A 13,561-nucleotide genomic window follows, 5' to 3' on the forward strand; every position below is an offset into this window, starting at 1 on the left:
GGGTTCTTGATCTGAGGTGGATTCTGGAAGCGCCATACAAAGTCCACACCAATGGTCGAGATATAGCTCTCAGTGTATGTATCATCGGCAAATCGCAGCAGCAAACAGGACTTTCCCACGCCGGAGTCACCGATAAGGAGGAGCTTGAAGAGGTAATCGTATCTGGAGAGAGGCGGTGATTAGCAAGGCTGCAATCCGCCCAGCAGTCCTGAGGGAAGCGAAAGCTTGATCCTGCTGCGAATCCAGCTTCTTCTTGCTCTGGGGACGGCAGGGTGTTCTCTGCGAGATCCGAAGGTCAGCGTTCTGTGAGGCCTTGTGGTTCCATGTCTCCCCAACTTACTACTCTGGATTCATGATGAGCGTCGAGAAGATGGATGTTCGAGCTTCAGGAAGAGAAGTTTCTAAGAGTTCGACAAGTATCAGATGTCAATGTGTGCAGAGAAGGATGATGTTGGTGATGATTCTTCCTAACACAGAGACACAGGACATCAGGACATAAGAGCAGAATGGCGCTAGTCCATATTCGACTGGGCTGAAACATTCAGCCTTGCAAAAGCCACATGAACATCGACTTCGGGAATGGTCTTGGTCATGATCAAATCATAATGTATCACTTGTTCTGAGATGACAGCTACAGGATATCTTGAGGCCAATTTGCGCCTCTAGAATGTCATGAACTGCCAGTCGTCCGACCATATAGTGAATCGTGGCAAGATACGTGAGCATGAATCGTTGCTTTGGACTCCTTTCCACCATTGCTTTCATGATTACACTCATATCTCGTCAGCATACTATTTTCGAGACTTTCCCTCCTCATACGTAGTCATGGGTCTTGAGCCATTCCAGCACCAACGCTTCATCACGCTCCTTGTAGTTTGCGTTTGCCTGCACAGTGTCTGAGACTTGTACCAAGCCTCTGTCATAACCCTTTGTGTCCTTGTCTTTGAAAAACGCCGCTATCTCTTTTTCCATCTCGTGGCTTGCAAATTTTGACAAACACGTCTTGAGATAGCGATCCATCACCACTGAAGAAGCCGAGAGTTTCTTGCTTATTGGATCCCAGTTTTCCTTGATATACTGCCACAGGGCGTTGCGAACCTTGGAGTTCGCAGCTAGCGAGACCGAGCCAGTATGGACATCCTGGAGGGCAACCTTGTCGGAGAATTGGAAGTCGAGGAAGGATTTGACGAGATCGGCTGTTTGTACTTTGCCTAGCGCTAGCAAACAAGTCTCTTTTCCGTCAATGGATGTGGTGCTGGTATATTCATTGAGAACGGCTTCATAAGCGGTTTTCCCTCCTTCGCGGACCACGATCTGGAAGACAGCTAGGCGGAGACTGGGATGGACAGCTGAGCGATCACCCCTCTGGTAGGCCTGGAAGCGACGCTTTGCTTCGGCGATCGTCCTGACCTAGATGTTAGCAGTCAATCCAGTACCTTATGGACGCGGGAGGCTTACTTCGCATGGCCTGCATTGCCTGCAGTACTTATCAACAGAGCGCGCATCTGTCCTGTCAAGAAATTCTCGTTTGGAGCAAAGTCCCATCCTATCTCTTCCGTCGCCGGTGTAACAAGACGCAAAGTAAACGCTTTCAGTCCGTTGGCGAGTGTTTCGTTGTCCGCAAAGATGGACCGAATGTTGCCGAGCGAGCTAATAATCTGGGACCAGACGCTAAAAGTTTGCTGTCAATATCTCGCGCTCAGATACGATCTGGCTAACATACGCTTTGTTCTTTTCATCGCTGAACTTTTCGACCAAGACCAAGAACCCAGCTGTTGTACCTTGACCAGCAACAGCCAATGCTGCGGCATCTGCAACCAGGCCGATCTTGTCCTCGACACTGAGCTTGTGTCTCTCTTTACCAAGCAATTCCAGTCTTGCCGGCGGGTAATTGGTGCGGTAAAAGCCTACCTGATCGCTGTTGAGCTTGTAAAACGTCTCATCCACGTCACGGAGCGTGTCTTCTTTGATGGTCAAGGCTTTCGTGGCGGCTCCCGTTGCTTTTGGATCTGTCTTCAGACCTAGCGGAACCCACCATAGGGTCTCATCCTCTTCGCCTTTTACGTCCCCTGTTTGGAGGAAACGGGACTGGCGGACGCCAATTTGCCCGGGCTCTTCTGCGACAGTAAGGACCGGAAATCCGATCTTTCTGATCCATGGATCCTACACATTCTCAAATCAGCCCTGAAGAAAGGCGTCACAGCCGTGAGACAGACCATGAAAACATTGACATCTTTTCCAGATGCTTTGCTCAACGCTGCCCAAAGATCGTTGGTAGTTGCGTTACCTATATGAATGTTAGCTATATCATGGAAACGAAGGGCCGAGTGAAATTACCGTAGGCGTGCTTCTTGAGGTACGCAGAGACTCCTCCCAAAAATGTGTCTACGCCTAGATGACCAGACAGCATCCTAATCACCGAACTCCCTTTCAAATACGAGATTGCATCGAAAATTTGCTCCACCTCAAGAGCATCTCGAACAGGAACTTCAATTGGATGAGAGGCTCGCAAAGAATCCAAATTCTGAGCAGTCTGCACAGCTTCCGTGACGAACTGGCTCCAGACCTCGTGATCGGGATATAGATGGTCAACCGCCAGCCAACCAACCCAAGTTGCAAAGCCTTCGTTGAGCCACAGCTCACTCCACCAATCCATGGTAACGAGATTACCAAACCATTGATGGGCTAGTTCGTGCGCTACTACGTATGCCACACGGTTCTTGTACTTGGCGTCTGATTGTTTCTCGTCAAAAAGGACAGCGGTCGTTCTGTAGGTGACCAAGCCCCAGTTCTCCATAGCGCCGTGCGAAAATTCATGGACTGCGAGGAGGTCCATCTTTGGTAGTGGATAATCGATCTTGAAGATCTCGGAAAAGTAGTCCACTACCTGATGACAATTTTCAAGAGCGAAGCGTCCCTGCTCCTTCAAGCCTTTGGTGGTGTAGACCCTGCATGGTAGCTGCTTGCCTTGGTACTCTCTCTGTGTGAAGCCTTCCACGTACTCGAAATCTCCGAAGGCCCATGCAAGAAGGTAAGTACTCATCACTGGGGTTCTTTCGAAAACTACGGTTTTCAGGCCAGCTCTTGCTTGCTTGACCTCTTTCTCAGGCATATTGCTAAGTGCTATTTGGTCCTCCGGGATCTCAATACTAACATCGAATGTAGCTTTGAGGTTTGGCTCGTCAAAGCATGGAATGGCTCTTCTCGCGTCGCTAGATTCGAATTGGGTAGAAAACATGACATGGTGCTCTCCGTCCATAGGGACAGACTCCACGGGAGTAACTGTTGGCTTATACTTGGATCTGTAAAACCCGGCCATGCTATTATTCATGGTACCAGCATATCGGATAGAGAGCACAGCATCACTAGAGGCACTGATTTCCTCTGGAAAGACCAAGGTGACGCGCTGTGACTTCTCGTCGTAAGAGACATCAGTAGTTTTTTGACCTAAGTAATTTTAGTAAGCGGTCACCTTGGAGTCATGTCCTTCTACCAGAGATTTCGCCTTCATGGATCGTCAAATGATGAGCGTTCAGAGTAATACTCTTGGTCGCCGACTTAATCTTGACTTGGATCTTTACAATCCCTTGGAAGCTAAAAGCACCGCCAAGCTCAAGGTCGAAGAGCCCAATGTCGTAATTGATAGCTTGGACGCTAATTTTGTCAATATAAGGCCTCTAGCAATGGAGGACAAAACGTACGTATCAGGCAAGATGCTTCGATCCGCGGCAGCCATGGTGGTAGTAGACCTGCGTCGAAGCGTGATCGAAGGAAAGGATGACTTCAAACAGTTCAGACTTTGACTTGCTGATGAAGGACGTCTAGAAAGTAAGGCCGGGTAAATATATTTGTGTTGACAATGGATGTCAGGACTGCCCCGGACCTGCAAGTGCAAAGAGCGGAGGTTCCCCGCTCGCAATGGCTGCAATGGCCCGTTGGTTTTCGGATTTGGAAGGTGGGTTCCAGGAAATACCTTGCCCAGACCTCTACTACTGCGTGAAAAAAGCATGCAATGTTTCGTCTTTGGAGAATGACGGGGGTCCTGGTCGTATGGCAACGGGACAATGAACTTATGTCTTGGTGGGGAGAATAATCCGATTTTCCTACAAAACAATCGACTTAATAGTACTCTTAGTGACCCTGTATAGAGTGGGCAATGTCCAGTTTCCAAGGCTTTGTAGAGACGTCGATGGCCTTGATCGATCCTAAACGCTATGTTTCCCCAAAAACCCCCAATTCGCTAAATGCAAGCAGACCATCCGGCGATTCCCATAACGCCAACAATGCTCGCTCGCGCAACCATACACGCTTTGTAGGGTATCAACAGCCACTTTATTTTTACAGTCGGACGTAGACGTCAACGCATGGCACTCTCCACTGCCTAGCTCCGAGAAAGCTCCTGATCCATCCCAGACCAATGCCGGTCCATTCCGCTTTGTATGCCATCCTTCCCTTCATTTCCTCTAAAGCAGCTCCAGCCAAAGCCGACGCCGTCTCGTTGATAGCCGTTACAAGGAAAGAGCCATCCCCAACAACTCCATCCGCATTCGATGCCGACCAATTTGTAGCATTCGATAATGCACTCGACAGTGGTGAAGCAAGGTGTTTGGTCTCGAACCAATTGCTGTGCATATCAAAGAGGCACTGGTCTCTCCATGAGCAGGACGAAATGAATAGTATCAAGAGTAGCGCAGAGCAGTCTGCGAGGATTGTCAGCTCTATCATCTTATCGTCAGATGCAGGAAGGACACACAGATGCATGGTCTGTTGAGGAAATAGGTGAGGACGAAGAAGGTCACGACGAATCTGCAGAAAGACTTCAGTATGCTATCTTGAGGAAAGCCCTCTAAGATGGGGGCGTAGAGGAAATACTAACACCGGGCTTGCATTAGTTGGCAGGAACAGCAAAGGCACCCAAGCCCTTAAACAGAACATTGTGTGGGGGGGGAGGGGCCCTAGTATCTTCGTCAAGTGAAGGGTCAGCTCAATGTTGACAGAAACTTGAGTTCCTCGGTTGGCCTACTTCAGGTTCACGTTGTGTCGAAACGGTTTGCCGAAGTTGAGCCGACAGACTCAGCAATTGAGGCGACGCTAGAAGCTACAACACATACACTGGCAAGTGGTAGGTCATATACTGAAGTCTCAAGTCCCTGTCTGATAGTCCCTGTCTGATATGCAACCAACCCTTAACAGTATAGACAAAAGCTAAGTCGACTAGGCTTCCAATCAATACGCCATGTTTCTTTGCCCGGAGATCCTCAAATCCTACAGAAAAAAATCATCCATGATATTAAGAGGATCAAGCAAAAGTCACGCGTGGAGAGGGAGATCAGGCGTGCGGAAGTTACGAAGATCCAGTGAGGTGGAAGTTGAAGCTTTCAAAGCTCTACAGTCAAGCAGGCTGTTAGAGGGGAAAATTGGAATCATAGGCTTTTTCTTCTTGTCTCATTCTGAGATAATTGTGTGGGTCTCAAGCAGTACAAGCTGGTTTTTCATCTCAAACAACTTAAAAGAAAAGGCTATCCGAAGCTCGAAAATGATCTCCCTTCACTAATAAGGACGAGAATACAGGGTTCGTTTGGTCAAAACTGTTACCCCTTCCTGGGACAGTGCTTATTGAGACCTCGAGATTTGGAGATTCCCTCTGTGCATTCCCGCCTAAACCATTAAGAGCGATAAGTAGGGAGGAGAACCATACTCATACGCTCTCCCGCCTTTTCTTTCACCGCAATTTATGACTTTATAACATCTCATCCTTGTTTTTCTCATAAGACAACTCCTTTCCAAATCAAGTACCAAAATCTTGATCTTCTTTACTTCTACCTCAGCCTTTCCAGATCTAACGATAACCAGCGATCATCGTTCACTATTCCATAGATGTGCTCTGGCCTCAGTCCGTTACTACTCAAGACATAGTTTGGCTGACAATATGAGCTTTCCTTTAGCTTCTTCATCGCCTTAGTATACCCTTTGGAACTATCATTTCAAAGTGAGTGATCAAGTTTAAAGCGTCCTCACAAACCCGCAAGCAACTTTTCCTGCTTTTATGAAAGTTCACCCACTTGGAGTGCGGTCTATAAGTAGTTTCAGCTTGATGAAACCCTGACTATTGCATGTCAAAGCGGATAAGCGGGTTCCGAGGCCTCACTTGTCACCCATTCAGATTGTTTAATCGCAAATGATTCCCCTGATTCTCCTTCTCATCCACTTCTTAATCTGGCTCTTTGTGCTTACTTAGCTACCACAGTATGTCTTCATACCGGACTCATTGGGATGACACGAATCTGGTACTCAAGCATGAGGCAATGTCTAGCCCAAAACATCATAGCATAGCAACACCCGAACACACAAACCTCATTCAAGCACAAGTTGAAGGCCATGAGAACACAGCAACGCCCGAATGGACAAACAACAATCCAACCCAGGATGAGATGGCTACTGACAACAGTGACGACGAGTTCGACGCTGGCGAGGAATTCCGAGATAGGGTTAATGTCATCAAGAACGGAGCCGACACGGGGTACAACCCCATGAGCGAAGCACTCCCAAAGCTCCCAGCCTACCACCCTTCATTCATCAAAGCTGAGAAATACTGTTCAGAATTGATGGAAGATGCGGCTCTCGTCCTCAAGAATGCTGAGTACAAAGATACCCGGATTCTGCAACTACTCGAGAAAGCGTCAAGCAACCAAACTCTTGAGTATCCCAAACCTAGAATAGTTGGCTTGATGGGCGATAGCGGAGTTGGAAAAAGCTCGCTCATCAACTCCCTTCTAGACACTCCCGATATTGCTCTTTCAGGCGCGAACGGCGAAGCTTGTACCAACGTGATCACTGAGTACCACCAAGCGCAGCCGTCCCAGAAGGCCCCATTTATGGCGGAGATCATCCTGTTTGAACCATCCACCGTGCAGCGAATATTGGAGACTCATCTTGGATCATATTACCGTTACGTGCATGGATCCGTCGGAACCATGGACCAAGAAGCCATAGACGAATTAAACGCCCAAGTCTCAACGGCTTTAGAAACATTCCAAGCTTTGTTTGCGAATCGGGAAGAGTTCAGTAATGAGGAGCGTACGAAAGAGTTCCTTGAGCAGGCAAAATCGGCATCCGATTCAGAGATGCTGCAAAAGCTTTATGGCTGGATTCAGGAGTCCATCTCAAAATGTGGTGCTGAAGGTGGCATCATACGCCGAAGCGTTTACAGCCCTGAGGAGCTCGGAAGTGAAACTGAGCGATTTATTAAGTCATGCAAAAATTTGCTCGACGAAAACGACTGCCATGTTCCTTCGCTATGGCCGCTAATCAAAACAGTCAGGTATGTTTCTGGGTGCCTGTTAACTGGGGACCAAGCTAAGACGACCAAGGGTATTCTTGCATTCGCCGTTACTGAAGCGTGGTCTGATAATCACAGATCTTCCAGGTGATTGGAGAATGGTCCCCGGAACGCATAGCAGAAGCTAAATGTCTCGCATCAAGGTCTTTCAGATTCCAACACAATCAGAACAACCATCACGACCAGATACATGCGACGTTGCTACTTTGGGTTGTTGATTGCGCCCATCGCCCGCATCCAAACAGATAATTTGGTCCAAAGACGACTTGGCGAGCTACACAGGCTGTTCGGAACTCGCAGGGCGCTGCTGTGTTCGAAGATTGATGTAGGTTGAATATTCTTATCACCGTGACTGGACTGACCAGCCAGGATGTGCCTGCTAAACAGAAGCCTTCGGATCTTGATGCCACTCCACAGGATATCGAAGAGCATGAAAGATTGATGGCAGCGTACGACCACGTATGCAGGGGAAAGAGTCGCTTGACTAGCTTGAAGAAGCTGGAGAGGGGAAAAGCAAAGCAAACTTTCACTCAGAAGATTGTAGATCTAGAGTTAGTCCACCACGTACTTTTGATTGGGAAAATTTAACAGCATCGCAGGCTTAACAAGAAGATCTACTCTGCGTTGTATAGACATCTTTATGGTGGGCTTCGATGGAGAAGCCTAGCTAACATTTTTCAGATTGCGGGAAGGACTCATCCTGATGAGGAATCGAAAGGTCACTACGATCATGCGTCAGAAGGATAAAAACATCACGCAAGATCGTGCCCTACTCTTCGTCTTTGCGGTATCCAACTCGGACTATATCAAGCACAAGGACGGTTATGATCTGTCCGAGGAAATTCCCGTCTCAATTCATGTGACAGGTATACCTCATGTGCGTTACCAATTGTCCAAGATGCCAGCGAGAAGCCGGCTCGACGCCTTGAAGCACTACTGCCATGGTACGGTAGAAGACATGATTGGCTCACTGCACAACTGGAGCCAACAGTCTATAATCCAACGGCGAGTAGAGCTTACAGAATTGGTGGCGAAACCGCGCGCAGTAAGAATGCACTGAATCTGCTTCGCATCTTGCTAACAGATACTCGCACAGGCTGTGGGAGCCGAAATCTTCAAGTACGTTGCAGAATTGAAGTCGGTCTTGGAAAGTTGCATTCTGCAGGAGTGTGGTGCGTTCTCCGCAATAATAAAGGGTTTCCCAAATCCTGACCCGGACTAGAAGATTGCCAGGAAGCGTGGGTAGAGAACAGTGTTCGGCTGTTCGAGACATGGACGAAAGAGGTAAGAATTTGTCCTTGCATAGTAGAATCAGACAGCGCTGACCGAGTGTAGTGGCATGGCTCGACCTTTGCAGCATGGTGCCGAAATAATGGAGCACACAAGACCAAAGCCCGACCGTACGTTAGTTGGAACGCAGAGATCCTGGGTCCGGTGTCCAAAGACCTGACAACCGCCTGGCAAATATTCGATGACGAGATTGCTACCGCTAAGGAGGACTGCTTCGCGGCCCTCGTCGGATTGGTGGATGGCATCGGCGAGGATCTGGCTGGTAAGCGGCTCCATCCCAACCATACACTCCTTGACGAACTTAGATTGACGCGTGGTACAGCTGAAGAGGGCATCTCTATGGAGCCAATGGCCCCTTTCTTGTCCTCACTTGCTTCCAAGAAGACATTGTTGCGCAAATGCCTTGACGATTTCTCGGTGAAGGTGAAGACCATCAGCAGGTATAAAGCCTCGATCATTTCTTTGTGCGATGTTCTAATGGCGACAGGGACACGAAATTAAATATCACTATGGATGATGAGGATCCAGATAGCTTCCTTCTACAGGCGATGTCCCCACTTTACGCCAAGTGTGCGAAAGTGACAGGTAAATCCAGCCATCTGTAAAAGCCTGGGTTTGTGCTGAGCAGAGGATACAGGCAAGAACATGCATACGCAGAGATGCACCTTACTGAATGACGCAATGTCGAAGGGAGGGCCCTTCGCTGGCTTTTGTCCAGGAATCAAGAAGGCTATTGAGGAGGAGATCGATAGACAACAGTCGGTAGTCTTGGGGGGCGTGCAGGGGGTCTTCAACATGGTTCTTGAAGACTTCAATTCGACATTCACTGTCGAAGAGATACCAGATCCAAAGCGAGATCTTCTGCGCTCTCAGATCCAGCAATTCGTCGACCACGCACAGGCCAAGATCAACGGGCCTCTGGCAACTGAGTTGGCAACGGCTATGGCGGATTCGGAGTGAAGGATCGAAGGAAGCAAGATACATGTTGCGTGCTACTCAAAGCACCCAGTCTCCTTATACCAGTCCTCCAGTTGGCTCTATGCTTCATGGCGCAACTCGCACGTCGAAGGACATGGTTACTATCATTCTCACGACAGCAACGAAGGACGTGGTGCAAGCTACGCAGCTTGACCTACTGATTTGAGCATTTGATCTTATAGTAATTTCGTGGATAAAGAGAATCAAGCGCATTTGTAGACGTCCCATTACGAATGCCTGTGAACCCAACTGAAATCTTCTCAGGTGATAAGATCTGGTCCCGTGACCAAAGTCTTGGCGTGATTGTCAATTCGGCGCTACCAAAAGTTCTCTGCAACCTACGGCAATTCCACCAGGCAACAGCAGCAGACCTTCAAGATGTTCGGAGGTCGTAAGTAGCCCAGTTCCTTATGAACCAGAACCCACTGACCCAACCCCAGCCCAAGCACCGCCATCGAAGGCCGAGCTCAAGGTAATCACAGTCCTGGAGATACCCTAGAACTGCGAACAAAGCACTGGACGACAGTATCGCTTTGCCACGGCCTGCTAATCAATCAAACTACAGGCAGCCGAAGACGAAGCATTCCAGACCGTCAAGCAAGTGGCCGCGGCGAGCATATTGCTCTATCTCTGTGAGTCCCAATCGTCTATGCTGTGCTCTGGGGATCACTTGGGGTGATGGAGGCACCATGGCTGATCACATTCTTGCATGGTACAGCGCCCTTCGTCATCGACTACGTGAAGAAGCTTGTTTAGAGGAGTAAGAGGAGGAATTGGACGCATGGTGAATATCACAGCATCAGGCCTACGCGCAAAATGGCGGAAACATTGCATAAAGACGGCGTTGAGAAGAACGGGGCTGTATGATAGGCACTCTTGAAGAAGCAAAGCTACGGACTCTCGTGACATCAATGAGTGAATTTAAGAATACCCGACCCTGCGTTGAATGTCAGCCCATCGCCTCTTCTTTTTCGCCTATATCACTCTCCAGCCAATTCTCAGCATCATGCAAGGACGCGCGCAGCGATCTTCTGAAGAGACGATGGGGGGATTCTCTGTTCGAGAACTTCTTTCAAGGACTGCATTATGCTGTCCCAAGTCTTGCGCCATATGCACTTGCAATTGATACCGATCATTTGTCTTCCCCTGATTGCTGTTGTCTTTTCCGCTCAAACTTCTATGATCTCTAACAACACTTTCCTGGAGAGAATCGTCAGTCTCAATACCTCTAACGATGCTCTTTCGCCGCCCTCAAGTCTCCTTGCTCTTGCGTACACTAAGTCAGATTCACAAAATCTTTCTCCCCTACAAATCACTCACCCCTATCCACTACAGCGGCGAACCCCACTACACATGCAAGCTCCCTTACACGCCCATGTCCTTGAACTACACCCTAGGCGCCTCCATCTCCAAGTCGGCCATAGGCGCCCTCCTCATCTCTGCCCAACGTCATATTCAAACCCAGCTCAACATAGGCCATGGCTCCGACCGAATCCAAAACATCCTTCCGGGCCGGTTCTGGCGTTACAAAGCTGATTTGTACGTTATAATTTTCGAGGCAATCCTTCCCCATTCATGCCGTCTTATGAGTCGTCAAACATGTCTCCAGAGTTCTCTGCTCCTAAGAGATGTCTCGTCACTCAGATGTTCTCCCGAAAGAGTAATGCTGACTCCGAAATCATCAAGGGTACTCTATGCGAACGATTTGCAATCTGAGCGTCGCGCCTTCACATGGAGCGAACTATTTCAGGCGATTGATTTGGTGAGGTACTGCGGGTTCGACAGGGGAGTATATCTGGAGATGTTCACGGATGTTTACATACGGTATACATGGGTAGGGTCCATTCGGGTCAAGCTTTCGAGAGGACCTTCGCTTGGTGGCCAAATGAAGACGGATCTCATAAAAGAAAGTAATCATAGCCTCGCTTCCAACGAAAACTGAAGGGACACCGTGGCAGACCCAAATCCCGACTCTCATCATTCACCTCTTCGAAGATGCGGAGAACTATGTATGTCTGCTACGATTGAGATCACCGGAACGCCATGCCTGCGACCAAGAATCAAAACATGTTCATACAAGTGCTACCTCCCCACGCCATTCGTGATCGCGAGAGGTTTCGACTGCTCCCACTCGGCCCAATGGTTTTGAAGCTGCGCTAGCTCCTTTGTTAGACCTCCGAGTTGTGAGCTGTAATCTTCCAAGATCTACATCAGGTTAGCCAGCGTCGAATTTGACAGGGTGGTGTGTACCGCATACCTTCTTCACCCTCCTCATTACCTCCTCGTCAACCACCTGCCCCTCTTCCTGCGATAGACTCCTCCCAGCCTTCTCGAACTCCCGCTGCAGCAGTCTTCCTCGTTCTCTAACGCTCACCATTCTTGCCCATATCTCTTCGCTTCTACCATTCAGCGCGGGATCAAGAACGCTTCTTTCCAACAACAAGAACTTGTTCCTCAATTCCTCTTCCGGACCGTCCATAGCATATCCTCTGTTTCTCAAAACCTGCGTCTTGGCCGCCAACCCTAGGCATTGATGACTCAATCTGAGATGCTTTCTCCGACACTCTGCCGCCCGAACGGATATGCTCAACTCGTGTTTCTGCAGTAGTTTACTTAGACCACTGTTGATCTCATGTAGTCTACCACCGAGAGTATGCAGAGCCTGAAGTTGCATATTCATCCGCATTCCAATCTCGCGGAACCCTTTGACCAAGACTGGGATTGCCCCGGGACCAGGTTTCTTATTGAGCGCTTCTTCCCATTTTGTTTCGTCATCTTGCGCTGTGGGGCCGTAGAAAGGTGCCTGCTCTGGTGGGACAGTGTTGTAGAGGTATGTTTGGAAGGGAGTAGCGGGATTTTGAGGATTCCATTTCGAGAAAGCTAGGTCGATTTGTGCGAGTACGGGCTTTTGTCCTATCCAAAAGCTGCATAAGCAGGTACATAATCATTGAAGGATACAAATGAAGCTTACGTGGAGCATTCTCATTCTGAAAGATGGAACCTTGGCTCTGCACGAACACACTTCCTGGCTGCTGGTTCTGTTGCTGCTGCGGTGCAGGCTGACCCACATTTCCAAATAAGCTACTTCCCTGCTGCTGTTGGTTCTGCGGTTGTGGCTGCTGATTTGTAGTTGCGCCTGAGCCGCCAAAGAGACCACCTCCTTGCTGAGGCTGCTGCTGCTGGCTTTGAAATAGACCACCCTGTTGCTGTTGCTGTTGCTGCGGCTGCTGGGTAGATCCGAAAAGCCCGCCCTGCTGTTGAGGTTGTGTAGAACCAAACAGTCCTCCACCAGTCTGCTGAGGCGCTGTAATGCGACCAAACAATCCACTCCCCTGCTGCTCCTGAGAGATTGGGGCACTCGTGTTCAGGGAGCCGAAAAGTCCTCCCTGCTGTGGCTGAGAGGCTGCTGTAGAGCCGAATAGCCCTCCTCCTTGTTGCGGCTGAGAAGTTGATGTAGAACTAAATAGTCCTCCCCCTTGCTGTGGCTGCGAAGTCGTACTCGTATTGAGCGATCCGAAAGGACTTGGCTTGCTGGTGTTCTGCTGCTGTTGATTGTTGTTGCCGAAGAGCGAGCTGGTGGGTTGGCCGAATAGGGAAGACATCGGTGACAATGTCTAGCGGATCTCGCGCGTCGTGCTGAGAAGAGGGCTGGAAAGATGGCGACAGAAGAATCGAAGACAAGGGGCGCGCTCAGCTAACAGAGAAGTTGAAAGGCAAATCCAAACCATTACGCGCGCAGAAATTACCTGTCCTTCTGTAGCCGATAGGAGCTTTGACACAGGAGTAGCGATAGCGGTAGTAACGAAGGTGTTGCCTACCTGGGAAATGTTGTGGCGCCGACTTTGTTCATTGTTTTTGAAATTCGAGGCCGTTATTCCCTTTAAGCGCGTCTCCCGCGCAGCCAATCACAACTGTCGATTCATTAAAGTACAGTAAAGTAACGCTATCCACCAC

General features: G+C 49.1%; 4 protein-coding genes across 4 annotated transcripts; 2 read left to right on the plus strand and 2 right to left on the minus strand.

The window, feature by feature from the left end:
• Positions 1-512: 512 nt before the first annotated feature.
• On the minus strand, positions 513-3,736 carry HO133_003713 (uncharacterized protein; the record flags this gene model as incomplete). The annotated part of the gene is made up of 8 exons (XM_037294635.1): positions 513-662; positions 820-1,405; positions 1,459-1,671; positions 1,724-2,163; positions 2,217-2,287; positions 2,338-3,447; positions 3,494-3,654; positions 3,702-3,736. 8 exons carry the CDS (start codon positions 3,734-3,736, stop codon positions 513-515), a joined length of 2,766 nt encoding a protein of 921 aa, XP_037149323.1.
• A 681-nt stretch (positions 3,737-4,417) lies between these two features.
• HO133_003714 (uncharacterized protein) lies at positions 4,418-4,850 on the plus strand (the record flags this gene model as incomplete). The annotated part of the gene is made up of 2 exons (XM_037294636.1): positions 4,418-4,711; positions 4,737-4,850. 2 exons carry the CDS (start codon positions 4,418-4,420, stop codon positions 4,848-4,850), a joined length of 408 nt encoding a protein of 135 aa, XP_037149324.1.
• Positions 4,851-6,248: 1,398 nt separating this feature from the next.
• HO133_003715 (uncharacterized protein) lies at positions 6,249-9,589 on the plus strand (the record flags this gene model as incomplete). The annotated part of the gene is made up of 9 exons (XM_037294637.1): positions 6,249-7,321; positions 7,705-7,890; positions 8,021-8,384; positions 8,436-8,511; positions 8,562-8,623; positions 8,675-8,891; positions 8,952-9,069; positions 9,117-9,214; positions 9,267-9,589. The coding sequence occupies 9 exons, from the start codon at positions 6,249-6,251 to the stop codon at positions 9,587-9,589; spliced, it is 2,517 nt and encodes an 838-aa protein (XP_037149325.1).
• Positions 9,590-11,689: 2,100 nt separating this feature from the next.
• HO133_003716 (uncharacterized protein) lies at positions 11,690-13,209 on the minus strand (the record flags this gene model as incomplete). Its single annotated transcript, XM_037294638.1, has 3 exons — positions 11,690-11,812; positions 11,865-12,520; positions 12,579-13,209. 3 exons carry the CDS (start codon positions 13,207-13,209, stop codon positions 11,690-11,692), a joined length of 1,410 nt encoding a protein of 469 aa, XP_037149326.1.
• Between the last annotated feature and the right edge of the window lie 352 nt (positions 13,210-13,561).

The sequence above is a fragment of the Letharia lupina genome (assembly GCF_014066315.1).
Source record: "Letharia lupina isolate WasteWater1 chromosome Unknown contig_18, whole genome shotgun sequence".
In the NCBI taxonomy this organism is placed as follows: Eukaryota; Fungi; Ascomycota; class Lecanoromycetes; order Lecanorales; family Parmeliaceae; genus Letharia; species Letharia lupina.